The sequence below is a fragment of the Amblyomma americanum genome, chromosome 9 (genome assembly GCF_052857255.1).
Source record: "Amblyomma americanum isolate KBUSLIRL-KWMA chromosome 9, ASM5285725v1, whole genome shotgun sequence".
In the NCBI taxonomy this organism is placed as follows: Eukaryota; Metazoa; Arthropoda; class Arachnida; order Ixodida; family Ixodidae; genus Amblyomma; species Amblyomma americanum.
The window spans coordinates 676,042-693,101 of NC_135505.1; the positions used below are offsets into that span (position 1 = coordinate 676,042).

The following is a 17,060-nucleotide window of genomic DNA, read 5'->3' on the forward strand; positions in this document are numbered from 1 at the left end:
CAGGTTGTAAACGGATGAATTGCAGCTGATCGAGGCGTTGGCAGGCCGCGATGAGGACATCGACGGACGTATGGTTTTGGACGGCAAGGGCACTGAACGCCAGAGAGCAAGTACCCTTTAGGACGTGAAGAACACGGTCAGCCTCGGTCACGGTGGCATTGACACGCCGGCAGAGCGCAAGTAGATCCTCAATATAAGAAGTGCAGGACTCGGTAGAGCTCTGGATGCGGTCATCGAGCTCCTTCTTGGCTACTTCAGACCGAAGAGCCGGAGCGCCAAATATCTGTCGTAAACTGCTGCTTGGAACTTGTCCAGTTGGGAATATCCATCTCATGATTTAAGAACCATGTGCGTGCGACGTCAGTCAAATAGAAGGACACATTAAGGAGTTTAAGGGAGTTGTCCTAGCGGTTGAACGAACTCACGCGGTCGTAGTGGTCAAGCCAGTCGTCGACGTCGCCGCCTTGAAAGTTGGTAACCTTGAAAGAATCCAGAACTCGGTTCTCTGATTCATCTACTCTCGCTATCACGCGATGACAATGTAACTGCTTTGAGCGGCAAAGCGCGCGTACCGACCCTAGAATCCCGCCGATGCATTCCATCAGTGAAATTTCTCTACCTTATCTACGGCAACAGTGTAAACATAGGAAATAATGAACACCTCAAACCACCCTCAAACGAAACCAGCAGATTAAATCATACATTGTGTCTTAGTCAATGGCCATTGAAAGATGGAATTCCCTGCCTCATGATACTATGAATATCATGTGCGTCGATGCATTCACCAGCAAAACTGAACTGTTACTTCAGACATGAGGCATTTTCGCTGCTTTACTTTTGCATTGCATAGTGGTTGTTCTTGTTCAATTTCTCTGCTTGTAATTCCGTTCTGGTTTATCAACCTAAACCTCTATGGGCCTTTTCTCGCTTACAGTATGACTAAATAAAACAAAATTAAGGAATAAATAAACCCACTGTGCTGCTACAAATGGGGCAGATTTAATGCCGCCAAAAGTCAACCGCGCAGAACAAATGCCCGGCACAGCTGTTAAAGACTTACCTGTCTTGGTGAGCAGTTTTTCACTCAGTCAAACAGAACTTACCTTTAGGCGCAGCTACTAAGAGTACTGAGCCCGGCATGTGTAGTCTCAGAGAGAGAACTAACACAGTTTCCGATAAGTGAATAATATTTATTAACTTGTACCCACCTTATTATGCATATATGATCGCCACAACTCTCACACTTCCTATGAACAATCTAGGAACTGCTGAGACTCAGGGGCTGCTCTTATTAATTAAGCCCATAAGCCTCAGCCATGGAACCTTCGCCAATTACTGTTGCTCATAAGCTGCCGTTTTATCCAGGGCATGAAGTATGAAACTCGCGTGAAGACGCTAGGTCCCCAGGCATGCTCACAGCCGAAGTTGAAGGAGACGATGCCGACTAGCTCCCAGCGTAAGTCACTCCTGAAACCGACGAGAGGACCGCCGGAGTCGCCCTACGCGAAAATTTTTATGCAGGAGCATTAATTCTTTAACGGAACAGAGCTGAAGGTAGAAAAGCCAACAACACTCAATTATTACAACATTAATTTTAGGCAAACTGTATCAGAAGCACAAGTCATTCATTTCTGGCCACTGTGCATTTTGTATAATACAGGGCTACATTGAGACATAACCTTCACACTTGCAGTGCGAGGTTCATTTAAACGTCCTTCATAAGCACGCGTAGCTGAATGGATTTTATGTTTAAGCATGAATTATGACAGGTCTCTGAGAGCAATTCCCATGATAAGGCAAAGCACTTATTTTGCCGCGCAGGAGTTCATTCATCCCTTATTGATTACTGACAAGAAAAAAAAACAAATTGCCCTAATAGTATGGAATAAATTTTAGCGAGAATTTCCCGAACAGCTATAGTGAGGAAATTTAGTATTAGCTGTATATGATGAAAGTTCTAATTTTAGCAGGTAAGCGATTTAAATAGTATTGAGGCGAGTTTCTTTTTTTTTGCACGCAGCAGCCAAAAAATCTACAGTCTCGGATTTCCGCGTCTCTCGAGATCTCGCCTCTTTTTTGTTGTCCTATTATGGTTTGTTTTAGGGGGGTTTAACGACCCAAAGCGACTCAGGCTATGAGAGACGCTGTAGTAAAGGGCTCCGGAAATTTCTGCCACCTGGGGTTTTTTAACGCGCACTGACATCGCACAGTACATGGGACTATCGAATTTTGCCTCCATCGAAATTCCGGTCCGCGTATTTCGGGTCAGCAGCCGAGCACCATACCCACTGAGCCACTGCGGCGAGGCTGTCGTCCTACTCTGAAAGCACTCTCCCGTGACAGTAATGTTGCGTGTAAAATGGTGAAGCACTCGCCGCCGCGAGAGTCGTCTTTAGCTGGCTTAGTGATTGGCATTAGCAAAACGGTGCCGCAGTATGCCTCTTCAGTTACTGATAAACTTGTATTGCTTGTTTTCGTATTAGCGTTTTTAGCCCCTTTAGTCTGCTCTCATCTCTTCTTCCCACTGAAATCCGAGTCGTGCACCCGTGAGCCTATTTTCTGCCGCAACCAACAGCGCTGTGGCAAAGGTCAATCACTGTGCTCCCATCTCTGTTTCCTCAACTTGATGACAAGTATAGGATATCATAAAGTTGTTCTTATTCCCTAACTTCCGCTTCACTGTTCCTCACTCTTACGATAGCCTTCCCTATTTCGCTTTTCATGCAAGCAGCACTGTCAGTTATTAAACTTTGTACACTAGACTAAAAGTCACGGATGTATCTGGGCCGCTCGTCTCAACTTGGTAGCGAATAATTTTGAAAAAAAATACCAACTGCGTTCTGCGCGTCTGCGAAGTTCTTTTGCGCGACACACAACCTGGATAACAATGGCCGCCCACCAGGTGACGCCGACTTGACGCCTAAGGAGAACATCACTGTTGGTTGATCTACAATTGCTGGCTTAGGGTGGCCCCGGATATTGAACATTTGCCAGTTACAGGAGTTTTCAAATGAAATGAATGGAAAAGAACACATGTATACTGTTGTTTAACAACACCTGCTGACGGGCTAGATGGTGAATTGCAGATTGACGAAATAATAAGCGCACAGGTCAACACAGACAAGAACAGAGGAAGACACGGACTGGGGCTAACTCACATCTGATTTATTTTCAGCCACAGCAGAAAATATATAAAAGGGGGGGAAGACATGCGCAGTACACACAAGATAAAAAGAATACAAGGTGACAAGGCAACCAAATGATCACATCAAACCACACGCTCAAGAAACCCGATTTCTGCTTTGTAGAGTTTAACCGACGTATCACTGACACATTTGTCGCACAATTTCCTGATATGAAAGGTTTCTAGCAACTCGCGTGCGGTTTTATCACGACCTTCACCTAGAATCTTTATAGCGCTCAGTCGTGGTTCACACCATGTGCAGTTGGCGCAATGAATAGCCAAATTCGTTCCACCTCCCCTGTTGTTAGTTTATTTAAAGCGACAGTATGGATGAGGAACAAGTGTTAAACAAATATCTTGAAGTGAATTTGCAGAAAAATAAAAAAATTAAAAGAGACCTTTGACAACACAACAGGGAATATTTCCGCAGCAGTACATGTTGCCGGCACGAAAAGACTTGTCTTCAGGCTTTCGATAGCTCCGACAGCCCTCAACAGCTGTGCTTTGATAACAATATGATAAGAATTCATAGGTCATTACTTTGTGGTTGAAGCTTTTAAGCACGCGCAGGTGAAAAGCCAAGAGTATTAATTTCTGCTCCTGGCATGAAATGAATTCTTTCGAAATGGTCCAAGCAGCCACAAACTCTCCTCCTTGCTCCAGTGCAGCGCCCCATTTCTTTCGAAATGCCGTACAAACATGTTTGCATTCATTTATTATCTTTATTTAACGACAGCCTGATGTCCCCGTGGCTTGCATTCCCATTTCGAAAACTTACCGCACAGAAGCCTCTATCGGCGTGGTAGGTACACAAGAAGGTAGCGCTGTCGATTGCTTGTTGTGCTGACTGCTTGAGTATCTTTTCACATTCGCCGTCCGGCATTCGAGTGAGACGAACCGCCCTCAGTGCTTTGGGAAGTTTCGCATCTAGTGAAAAGAGATAGAGCTGCAGTTCCATTGTAAGCAAAAAAACAAACAAAAAACGCAGGGCTGAACGACTAGAGAGACGAAGCGCTTCGACTGTCTATAGATCACCTCGAAGTAGTCCCGACTTTCCTCGCAAGCTTCACAATATCCTAAATCAACTGGTTTCAAAGCACCCTAAGGCACATATCCTCCTATTTGGGGATTTCAACTACCCCAATATCGACTGGAATAGTCAACCTCAGCCCATGGTCAGTCAGGAAGAGTCGAGAGAATTCCTTGATGTCTGTCTTAATTTTAATTTGACTCAATTAGTATCTGAACCAACACGTGTCGCAGGAGAAGCAGCTAACACTCTAGACCTCATTCTGACCACTCATCCAGATAGCTTAGAATCCCTTACGTACCTCCGCGAAATCAGCGACCATAAAGTAATTCATGCCACTTTCAGCTTTACACCTGTGTTAAAAGAACCTTCCCGGAAAACTATTATGCTCTACGACAGGGGAAACTACGAAGCAATCAGCAATGAATTAAATAACTTCTTGTCAATGTTTGAAACATCCTTTCATAGCAGAAGTGTAAATGAAAACTGGACACTCTTCAAACATAAAATAGCTGACGTAACCAATAAATATATCCCGACGTGCAGTTTTAGGAAGCGTAATCAGAAGCCGTGGTTCACCAAAACACTAAAAAGACTCGAAAATAAGAAAAAACGCGCATTTCGTACAGCGAAGCGACAAGGAAACCCAAATGCATGGGTAAAATACCATGAAGTGGAACACTTGTACTTGGCCGCGATTGTTAAAGCTAAGCCCTCCTTCTACGAAGTCGACCTACCAAAAATGATAATCGATAACCCCAAAAAATTCTGGAAAGTGATAAACCCAAAATAAACGCGCGCTATCACCCTCACTAACAATGCCGGTGTTACAATGACTGATACCGAATGTGCAAACGCTTTTAACACTGCTTTTTCGTCCGTTTTTATTGACGAATCCGAATTGCCCTGTTCTACACTACCACTTGTTATCACCACAGCCATGGAACCCATAACTTTCAACAGTAGCGGAATTTCATCCATAATTGATAAAATAAAGAACTCATCCGCTACCGGCATAGATGATATAAACTCAAAAATTTTAAAGCACGCTAAACTAGCTTTCTCCAGTATCCTTTGTGCACTGTTTACGCAATCATTGTCTGAAGGAACCACACCTGACGACTGGAAAGTGGGGAAGGTCGTTCCCATCCACAAAACAGGTACTACTGATTCACCTCTTAATTATCGCCCTATTTCATTAACAAGTGTACCCTGCAAATTAATGGAACATGTCATTTACAGCCAAATCATACAATTCCTAGATTCCAATCACTTCTTCCATCCGTCCCAGCATGGATTTCGGAAAGGTTTTTCCTGCGAAACTAAGCTAGCCATTTTTCTTCATGACATTCACGCCAACCTTGACACTAACCTACAAACTGATGCCATATTCCTAGACTTTGCTAAGGCTTTCGACAAAGTACCTCATCAACGCTTGCATCTCAAACTCTCTCAGCTGAACCTAGATCCAAACATCATCGCGTGGATTAAAGAACTCCTCACGCATCGTTCTCAGTCTGTCTTCATTAATAATCAGCCCTCCCACCCGCTTCCAGTAACCTCCGGCGTCCCGCAGGGTTCCGTTCTCGGTCCTTTGTTATTCCTTATTTACATTAACGACCTACCCCAGCATGTATCTTGTCATATCCGTCTGTTTGCTGATGACTGCGTTATTTATCGTTCAGTCACTAACCCTTCTGACCAAGAATCCCTACAGGCTGACCTAAACCATGTGCAAAACTGGTGTTTGCAGCGGCTGATGACACTCAACCCTAACAAATGTAAGTATATGTCTTTTCACCGCCGCCGAAATCCTTTTGTTTTCCAGTACACAATTTCTTACTCCTCTGTCGACCTCGTCCAGTCGTACAAATACTTAGGTATCACCATTTCTAATGATTTATCCTGGCGTCTGCATGTGACTAACCTGATATCATCAGCTAATAAAACACTTGGCTTCTTGAAACGTCACCTGCGGGATGCCCCTCAACATGTAAGACTACAAGCATACATTTCACTCATCAGAACTAAACTGGAATTCGCATCGGCCATCTGGAACCCTCACCAAGCATATCTAACAAACGCCCTCGAAGCTGTGCAGAACAGGGCCACCAGATTCATTCATTCCTCGTATTCATACGACGTTAGCATATCATCTCTAAAATTGCAATCAGGTCTATCTAATCTTTCTGCTCGCCGTCGCACTGCCAGTCTCGTCTTATTTCACAAGTTTTTTTATTCGCCACTCAGACAAGAACCCTACATCTGCGCACCCCCGCCGCGCAGATCCCATCGCATCATTCACCCTCTTCAAGTTTTGCGCCCACGTGCCCGTACCACTGTTTTCTCTAATTCATTTTTTTTGCCGAGTAGCAGCTGACTGGAACGGCCTTCCCCACGATATCGCTGCCATCACCTGCCCCGGAACATTCATGACTGCATTGAACACCTGTATTTCATAAAAACCCACCCCTTATGTAACACCCCGCAAGGGGTCTTCAAGGAAAATAAAGTGATGTGATGAGTGATGTACTTCGGCCGTTTTCTTGTCTCATGGTAACCAGTATAGCACGATTCGCTACGCAAATTTTCCAGATTATAAGGTGCAGTGAGAGTCGGACAAAAGCGATTCAAATTAAAGGCGGCCTTTTTTGAGTATAAGATGAGATCAGACGCCTGGTGTCGACGCAGCACACCAGTTACTTTCACATAGAATATTACGTACACCCGGTTACGGGAAAAGCGGGCATGTTACCGCCTTCTTAGTAAATTTAGACTACCTGGAAGGGCGGCGTGTGCAAAATACCGGCGACTACGGAACATTTTATTGCGGACCCATAACCAAAGTCTCTTTAAGCAGAGAGAGGTGTGATTTTCTATTGAGCACAACTGAGCTTTTTTTTTTTAAAGGGGTGCGTACTTGCGCCCAGAAGACGGGACACAACAAAGAAACACACACGACTCTGTGCATGCCGTGTGTGTTCCTTTGTTCTGTCCCGTCTTCTTCGCGCAAGTTCGCACCCGCTCAAAGATTAACCAACTCGCCCAAACAAGTGTATTACTAGCGAAATTACGAGCGAAATAATGAAGCTTACAAACCAGACTGAACAACTGATGAAACCAAACGCAGCAAAAACAGCACAGATCTTTATTTTATGTTTTTTTTTTAATGCAGGATTTTCCACCTTTCTTCATGAATGGTATTTAGAACACGAATACCGCTACTGTCTTGCGGCTTGTTTGCTCGTTTGGTGCATTTTTGGTATTTATTATGCCATCTGTGTCTTTACAGTACAATAGGAGGTGAGAAATTAAAAAAAATTGATTCCGTTTATAAACAAAATGCAGACAGAGCTGCCTTATTACAAAATCCATAATGTTAGATGACCATAGGCGACCCCATATGTGTTATAATTATAAAATTATTTGCAGGCAACAGCGGATAGCAGTTCTCTGCCAAATAGAGCCGAAGATCGACCTGCTCTTCACGAATCCACTGGAGTCACGCCTGCTTATCACCGGTACTGTTTAAGCAGTCGAAGGCAGACGCATTTTAACCAACGGGAGTAAATTCTGCGCATATTTTAGCGATATAAAGCAACCCGTATCAGAAGTAGCTTATGGTTCATCGGGTTTAATATCCCATAGCAACTTAGGCTACTAGGGATGCTGAATCGAAGGGTTCCGTAAATGTTGACTATCTGGGCCTCTTTAACGAGCGCTGAAATAGCACAGTACACGAGGATATAGAATTTCGCCTCCATGGAAATGCCGCCGCGGTGGCTGAGTGGTTATGGCGCTCTGCTACTGGCCCGATAGACGCGGGTTCGATCCCGGCCGCGGCGGTCGAATTTCGATGGAGGCGAAATTCTAGAGGCCCGTGTGCTGCGCAATGTCAGTGCACGTTAAAGAACTCCAGGTGGTCTAAATTTCCGGAGCCCTTCACTACGGCGTCCCTCATAGCCTGAGTCGCTTTGGGACGTTAAACCACCGTAAACCTAAACCAAGCCTCCATCGAAATTCCACCGCCGCGGCAGGGATCGAACCCGCGTCTTTCTGGCCAGCAGCCGAGCGCCATAACCAATGAACCGCCGCGGCGGTTTGTATCTGAAGCAGTAGTTGCGGATAATATAATGAGTGATATAAGAGCCATTTCTTGGAACTTCAGCAATTACTTCCATAGTGTTTTTGTTTCGGTCATGAAGCCATGCACGCTCTTGCCACGAGTCAGAGGTGAATGTCGCAACTTATAATGACATGTTTTCTATGCTTCAGAGCCTGCAAGCTAAAACTTCTTTTGGGCCTGAAGATATTCCAAACATGTTTCTTTGTAGGTAAACCGGAGCAGTTGCAAATTTCCTCGTCACTATCTTTCGTACATCTTTGTTGATAGGGAAAGTGGCAGGTGAACGGAAGACAGCACGAGTCATGCCCATTTTTTAGAAAGGCCATTGCCAGGTATTAAAGAACTGTAGTCCCATATCATTACTTTGGGTTGGTTTGATGGGGTTTAACGTCCCAAAGCGACTAAGGCTATGAGAGACGCCGTAGTGGAGGGCTCCGGAAATTTCGACCACCTGGGGTTCTTTAACGTGCACTGACATCGCACAGTACACGGGCCTCTAGAATTTCTCCTCCAAAGAAATTCAACCGCCGCGGCCGGGATCGAACCCGCTTCTTTCGGGTCAGCAGCCGAGTGCCATAACCACTGAGCCACCGCGGCGGCCGATATCATTACTTTTGTCCTGCTGCAAACTTACCGAACATGTTACTGTCACTTGCATTCATGCGTTTCTCCAGCAGAAATTAGTTATATCAGATTGCCAACACGGCTTCCGGAAAGGTTCTATTATATTATATTCTACTGTGGTGCAACTGTCGTCTGTAGTCCAATCTTTTGCCTCAATCCTCGGCAATAACAGCGAGATTGATGCACTCTTTTCATATTTTAGCTACCCATAACGTCGCTTCCTGAGTAGTTACTCATAATAGGCTAATAACATAATCATAACGAATTGGTCTCTCTCAGGCATTTATTTGATGGATAAGTGACTGTAGAAGTAAATGACAGCAATACGTCGCTCTTGGGGGCAACAATCTGGTTCCCTCCCCGTCACGGCTAGTGTGCTCCAGGGAAGGGTCCTGGAGCCATTACTGTTCCTGTTATGTATAAATGGCATTGTGCATGAAGTTTATCCTGGTGTCAGATCTGATTGTACGCCGATGAATAGAATGTTATTCCGTGAAATCTTAAATATTCAACATCAACGTGACGCCAATACTGGCCTTGATAACACTGTAAACCGATGCGGCCATTGGGGCATGGCTCTTAATTCGGAGAAAACTGTTTCCGTCGCACTTGCACATGAAAAGAGCACATAAAATATAGGTACAACCTCACGTCTTCTGGGCTAAAGGCAGTCGCATCTGTCAGATATTTAGGAATGACTATTAAAAATCAGCTATCCTGGAACACACATATTTGCAATGTCTGTATACCAGCATATAGAAAACTGGTTTTGCTGTGGCACACATTCCTAAAATTCTGCATAGCGTTAAGCGTCACAGCTAACTTTCGTCAATCAGGTGAAAGCTTTAATAAGCGTGCATAGTCTGGGATCCGTACGCTACACCGAATACAAAGAACCTTTAGAAAAACTTTTTGCTGGGCTGGTTGGTTAGACATATATTTGAAACAGGTTAGCACTAAAAAAGACGAACAAAAGGCGAGAGAACGATGACACGACACAGATGAGCCCTTGTGATGTGTCGTCGTTTTCTCGCCTTGTGTTCTTCTTGTTTAGCGCTGACCTGTTAAAAAAAAGGCTAGAAACGGGCAAAGGAAAGCTGTAAGGCTTATGTACTCGAAGTTAACTGAAATCGATTCTCCTTCCGAATTGGTGCAAGGTCACGATATCATCATCACCTTGACTACGCCCACTGCCTGGAAGAGGCCCATCCCATGTTCCTGCAATTAACCCCGTCTTTCCCTTAGTGAAAACTAATACGTTTGGAATACGCAGCGTGACATATATATTGTATTTTCAACATATTATGTATTCATGAATGCACTAAAAAATGTGCAGGAAGTAGGTTCTTGAATTTAAAAGAACGTCTTGCTAGACAAGTTGGTAACTGTACAATTTTGGTTACATGTAACCAGGCACGAAACCAGGCAGGCGCGAGAACAGACAACAAAAGGCAGAAAGACGGGACGGAGCGCCGCTCACAACTGATTTATTCGAAGGCAACACGCACAAATATACACCATCTTACACGCAACGAATGCTATCATCTTCAAAGTGATATGATAGCGAACGAGGGAAAAAATTGTTCTCTGCCTTATAGAAAGATATGGACGTGTCTGACGCACATGCTTTCTTTCTTTGCAAAAATACAAGCTTCGATTTATTCTCTGGATTTTGTATCTAACAAATTCTATCAAAAAGCAAAGATACAAAAGTCAAGGAGTTAATCTAAGCTTTTTTGGTTGCAAACAAAGGAAGCATGTGCGTCAGCGACGCGTCCATATCTTTGTATACGGCTGAGAACAATTTTTTCACCCATTCGCTATCATATCAACTTTGAAGATGATAGTATTCGTTGCGTGTAAGATGGTGTACATTTATGCGTGTTGCCTTCGAATAAATCAGTTGTGAGTGGCGCTCCGTCTCGTCTTTCTGCCTTGTGTTGTGTCTGTTTTCGAACCTGTAACCAAAGATGTACTGGTGGAAATACGAAATTAATTTGTCCAATGTATACCTAAATTATAACAACCGGTTAGTCCGCGTAAACATATTTTCAGCACACTTCAAGATGCCTCGGAACAAACTAGTGCTCGAAATCAGGTTTCAGGGAACAAAGAAAACTCTCCTTTTTCTGTCCTCCTGTCTTTTATGGTGACTTCTAGGATGAAGGTGATAACCACATATTTGCATTACGTGTGGAGGAGATGTGATAGCATTACATCGGCTAGACGCCTTGGGCACCTCCGGGTCCGAACATGCCAGTGTAAAGGACCCCGACTGGCAAGGCCGAGCTGCTCCCATAGACGCCCATTATTTGTTGGTTGATAGCTGGACTTTTGACCGATGCCTGACGCAGGTTACGACAAGCAATGCGGTTCTACATCGCCCCCAGATTCGAAAGCGACCATTCCGGCACCTGTGCGCCAATTTGCTAGCCGACAGTCTGTGCGCAAAAAATGCCCCTTCGGGCAAGACAATCCGTCGTCTCTTGGGGAATATATATAAAGTAAGCCAAGAATTAGGCTTGCGGGAGCGCTTCCTGTTTTGTTGGACACTTTCTGTGAGCTTTTGATGTGTGGCAGCATTTTTCCAGTTCAAGTTTCATCAAATTACCTTGGAATGTCATAATCTCTAAATTGACAACTCCGTGTTTTCTGAGTTATGGGCTTCTTATTCATGTCGCTTAGAGCCGGGTCACAGATAAGTTGTGCTGAGCAACATTAATCAATCTCATACGGTAAAGCCGGCTAGAAGACCTTTCAAAGCAGGAATAAGCATATTTTTAAAGTAATAAACTTAAATTTTTCGTATATTTGCGGCGTTATGTGATATATTTAATGCACGTATTAATATATTTTAGTGTATAATAAATGTACTGAGCAGGCAAAACTTATAATTTCAACGTATACAGTTGTAAGAATGTTAAAAAATATTACTCCTTGCATACTTCGAAAGTATTCCTATTGCAATTTAAGCATAGCGACAAAAATACAAAATCAATACGGAATTAATCTATTATGTTCGAAATGCATTTTTAGCACAGCATTTTTTTTCGCTAAGGGTTTGCTGGCTGCGACCGCCATATCACCGCAAACTTCTTAATATCCTCCGCCAATGTAACTTTCTGCCACCCTGTGCTACGCTTGCCTTCTCTTGGCATTCACTCCGTTATCCTTAAAGGAGCCATGAAAGGGGGTCTCAACAAAGATGCGATATGCCTAGGATGCTAAAGGACGCCGCGTCAAAAATATCGTAAAGCAAAAATTTTTTTTATGCGTTTTGCGGAAGCTGAGTTCAAATTTGAATTTCCGCAACTTCGCGCATTTACATCTCCTCTCGTCACTTCTTGCACAATTAAATGTCGGCGCCCCTCCGCCAGCAGCTGGCACGCGACCCGATGATAGCAGTCCGCTGCTGACATAACGAGCGCTGCATGACGCGTTGCGCGCGGATTCGGGTGAAAGCCCGGCACTCCTGGTCGCCGCGAGGCGCGGGAGCGGGAGATTTTCAAATTGTATTGTCAATTGTCGGCTCGCTTTTGAGGTCTTGTACGCGGCATGCTCGGTCTATGGCCTGTACTGTACAGAATGCAATCATGTTATAGGCAACCTCAAGCATCCTTTTCAGGGATCCTTTCAGTACCAGCGGTTGTCTTGCCTTCGCAGTACATGCCCTGCCCAAGCCCATTTCTTCCTTTTGGTTTCGACTAGGATGACTTTAATTCGCGATTGTTCCCTCAACTCTTCTGCACGCTTCCGGTCTCTTAACGTTTCACTCATAATTTTTTCTCTTCGCAGCTCGCAGTGTTGTCCTTAACTTAAGCTGAACCCTTTTCGTTAGCCTCCACGTTTCTTCGCCATAGGTGGGCACCGGTAAGATACAGCTCTTGTATACTTTTGTCTCAAGAGATATTGGCAAACTGCCATTCATGATCTGAGAGAACCTGCCATATGAGCTCCATGCCATTCTTATTCGTTAAGTTATTTCTTCTTGTTTGCAGGCCCGAACGACGCGGGTTCGATCCCGGCCGCGGCGGTCAAATTTCGATGGTGGCGAAATTCTAGCGGCCCGTGTACTGTGCGATGTCAGTGCACGTTAAGGAAGCCCAGGTGGTCGAAATTTCTGGAGACCTTCACTACGGCGTCCGTCATAGCCAGAGTCGCTTTGGGAAGTTAAACAATCATAAACCATAAACTATTTCTTCTTGTTATTTTTTATTCCGGATGAGCGATGACTACCTGCCCTAAGTAGGCGTGCTGCATTACGACTTCCAGCACATCGCTGCGAATTGTGAACTGCCCTTGTCTTGCGAGAGTGTTGAACGTTACTGTGGTTTTCTGCCCACCGTTCTGCGCTGTCTAACTCATTGGTCATGCTTTGAGTTTCATTTCCTGAGTGACTTAGCAAGGAAATGTCATCACCGAAACTCAAATTACTTAGGTATCCTCCGTTAACTCTTGTCCCCAACTGCTCCCAATCCAGGCCTCGCTACACCTTCTGTAAACAGGCGGTGAAATTGGGGAGGCCGTGTCTTCCTGCCCGACACCGTTCCTTATTGGAATTTTATTACTGAGCACTATGGCAGCTGTGCAATCGTTACTGATGTCTTCCAGTATTTTCACATAAGACTATTCTACGCCATGATTCCGAAATGCCTGCATGACTGCTGATGTTTCCACTGAGTCAAATGCTTTACTCGTGATCAAAGAAGGCTATATATAGGATTTGGTTATATTCAGCGCATTTCGCTATCATCTTATCGAAAGTGCAATAATCGTCCGTTACGAAAGGCTGCCTCATCATTTGGTTGATTGAAGCCTAAGGTTCTCGTGATTCTACTAGCAATTACCTCAGTAAATGCCTTGTAGGCAATGAACAATAAGCTAAACAGTCAGTAAGTTTTCAAGTCCTCTACATCTCCTTTCTTATGAATTAAGATTATGTTAACGTCCTTCCTAGCTTCTGGTACGCTATAGGTTATATTGCATTGCGTATACAGGGTGACTAGTTTCTCTAGCACATTCTCCCCGCCAATTTTCAACAGATCTGCTGTTACCAGCTGATCCTCACCAGGTGCTTTCATCTTCTGCACTGCTCCTAATGTTTTCTTTGCTTCCTCTTTCGTTATTGGCTAAATGTCCCATATCTGTGCGCTACTGCGTCTCTCATTAACGTTCTAATTTCGTTGGCTACTTTATAGATTTGCACAGAAATCTCCGCCTACCTTAACTATCTGGTCCATATTGCTAATGACATCGCCGTCTGTGTCTTAAGCATACATCTGGTTTTTAAATATGCTTAGATTCCTCTTCACCGCTTTTAGAATGTCAGTGAAAAAATCTCGATTTTATTTCCTTGTTACTAAGCAGTAATCTACGGCATTATTCGTCCAGATATTTCATTCCACAGTCTTCTAGAAGCTCTCGACACTACCATACTGTTTTCATTAAGAAGAGGATAAAGCAAGCGGGGTCGCGGGCAGGAGAGCTCGTGCCAGACCCACCGCCATTAAATCATATTATTTCCATCTGTCATCGAGTATAGTACTTCGATTTGCTCTCACGTAGCATTTTGCGTAAGGTGCGGGGTAACTTCATTCCGATGTGGAGCTTGGTAGCCTGCGGTCCCCCGAGGCCTTCTGTGGAGTGCTCGTGGCTTCGCACATCCCGACGTTCCCACATTTGCCAGGTACGCCCCGACACCGCCGCTATCCTCCGCCCCGCCCCAAGCCCTACCAGAACACACGACAACATGGCAATAAACACACTATCGAAGACCGCCGTGATTCACCTGAGGCCCTACTGACTACCTATTCATGAGAACCCGGGAGGCACGAGGAGCTAGGACCCCACTGATCCTAGGTCGCCGCCATTGACAAGAGACAGCACTAACCACCCACTTACACATGATATAACAGAGCACCCCTGCCGTGCCGTTGAGTGAGTCCACATGCCTCGGCGTTGGCTTCTGGAAACCAGTGGCTCCTGAGTCTTCGTGGACCTAGCTGCACCCACTTATCATCTGCTCATCTCTTTCATCGTGATGGCGGGCCCTTTCATCTTCTCTGCTCTGTTCATCCCTTCTGCGACGCACATCGTCGCGTCCTGCGTTTCATTGTCTCTGCCATTCTTCTAGGTCGCGCGCGATCGGGATGATCGCTCCGTGGCCGCGGGTCATGTGACGCACTAGAAGACGATTAAGTTGTTGGGTCTCAGGTAGCAGCATCCCACCGCTGCCACCAGTTGTTGGGATTCAGGTACCGTGACTGGCCGGAGAAGAGACGAGCACGATCGGAGGAAGAAAACTTGGAAAACTTTATACAAAGACTATTTACATAATGTACAAGTAGGGCAATTGAGAGTGCTTCTTAGTAAAGAGAGCCTCTTAGCAGTCGGGTGTCTCTGGTATCTCTCAAGAGGGGGGGGGGGGGGGTGGCTCTCTTCTGGTACCAAAACAGCAGCTCCTTAAATACTCTTCGTATTCCACAGATCCCTAGCTAGGGAATATAGTTCGAAGAATGATGTCCAATCACACGATGGCACTGATGCTACCACCCACGGCAGGGCAATCCTGATGTTCTATTGCAGCTCGGTCGAGGGAAAGGGAACAGGACCTGGTCACGTTGTCGTCCCCGCGGCCTCCAGGTCGGCGCGCACGTGCGTCCGGAACACACCCATGTGGACCCGGAAGGCGCCTTCGTGACACAGGAATGCAGACTGTCTCCCAGCAGGGGTTGAAGGATCTTGTACTGATGACCGGAACGCGGAACCTCTGTCGAAGGCGCGGCACTCGATCAATTGCTTAATCCCAGCGTGAATGAAGAGGGCAAAGCTGATCCTGTACTTCGTCGCCTGATGACCGGAGCGAATACGTGGGGACGCTATGGCCGTCGCTGCTTCCGGCATTCCTGCAGCCACGTCTCCCCTAGAGGGCTCACCCACCCTCACGGTGGTCATCAGGGAATCCTCCCCATGTCCAAATTCGCCGAACTCAACACTAGGAAGGAAGCGCGAGCGCAACAGCACCCCCGCCGGCAGATATTGCGCCCGGAAGATGAACTGCTCGCACTTAACTCGGCTGACTGGGTGTGCTAGGAACCAGATGCTCTCTGGGAGTCTTCGGATGACCTTCAGTGCCGAAGCTCGGCATCGCTTCCCCTCGTCAGATGGCCGTTTTAGGAAATTCTCTGCATTGCTAGCCAAAAGGGATCACAGACGCCAAACCACACCCGACAAAACCAAGCGCCCTCAGAACCCACTCATCCCGCCAGACCAAAACTCAGTGCCAAAATTGCACTTAGCAAAAAAAATTCAAATAAAACTTGAAGAGATCAATTGGTTTGCCTGAAAGAACACATGGTATCTACCGACGAGGAGTTTAGACAGGGCACCTGTCCAATGCGTGTGCTCCCGCTCGAGGCGCACTAGGATAGGAAAAAAATTCGCTAAATGAAATCAGGTTGGTGCGCAGAGGGCACGCGGTACGGGAATAGGCGACTGGATTTGGCCGACGTGGCGTTCAATTTTGCCCGCCCCAGTACCTCAGAGTCAAGGCACGTTACACCACTCGCTCTTACTTATCCTGGCCAAAATAAGGAAAACGTACTCCTAGGTATGTTACCTGATTATGAACAACATTACTGCAAAGAAAGTGGGAGATATACGCTCTCCATTAGGAAGAGAATATGAAATAAATCTCCAAAACTAAAATTTTGGGGAGACATCCCCTTTGGTAAAATCTTTACCAGCTAAAAGGCTCGGCTTAGCCCGTCGGCATTTGTGTGGAGCTTGCCTTTCTTGTAGCGAACCTCGAAGCTGTGGTGCTGGAGTGCCAAGCTCCACCTCAGTATACGACCATTTTTGGGCGACATATTGATCAGCCAAGTCAAAGGGCAATGATCCGCTCCTACTGTGAAACGGGACCCGGATACGTAGCATGCCAGTTTGTCTATCGCCCAAACGAGGCATGCGCATTCTTTTCCAGACGTGCTATACGCCTCTTCCCGCGAGCTGAGCTTGCGGCTCAAGTAAAGGACAGGCCGTGTGTGCCTGCCATCGCTTTCCTGGCAAAGAACAGCGCATAACGCGCGGTCGCTGGC

The 17,060-nt window shown here is 45.6% G+C and overlaps 1 protein-coding gene across 1 annotated transcript in view; it reads right to left on the minus strand.

Moving 5' to 3' along the window:
- Positions 1-1,209: 1,209 nt before the first annotated feature.
- LOC144105238 (ovochymase-2-like) overlaps positions 1,210-17,060 on the minus strand; it is a 161,285-nt gene continuing 145,434 nt past the window's right edge. The window contains exons 7-8 of the mRNA XM_077638384.1: positions 3,963-4,111; positions 1,210-1,499 (exon numbers count right to left, since the gene is read on the minus strand). Of these exons, the coding sequence (XP_077494510.1) occupies positions 1,311-1,499; positions 3,963-4,111 (338 nt within the window). The 3' untranslated portion in view covers positions 1,210-1,310. The remainder of the gene's footprint in view (positions 1,500-3,962; positions 4,112-17,060) is intronic.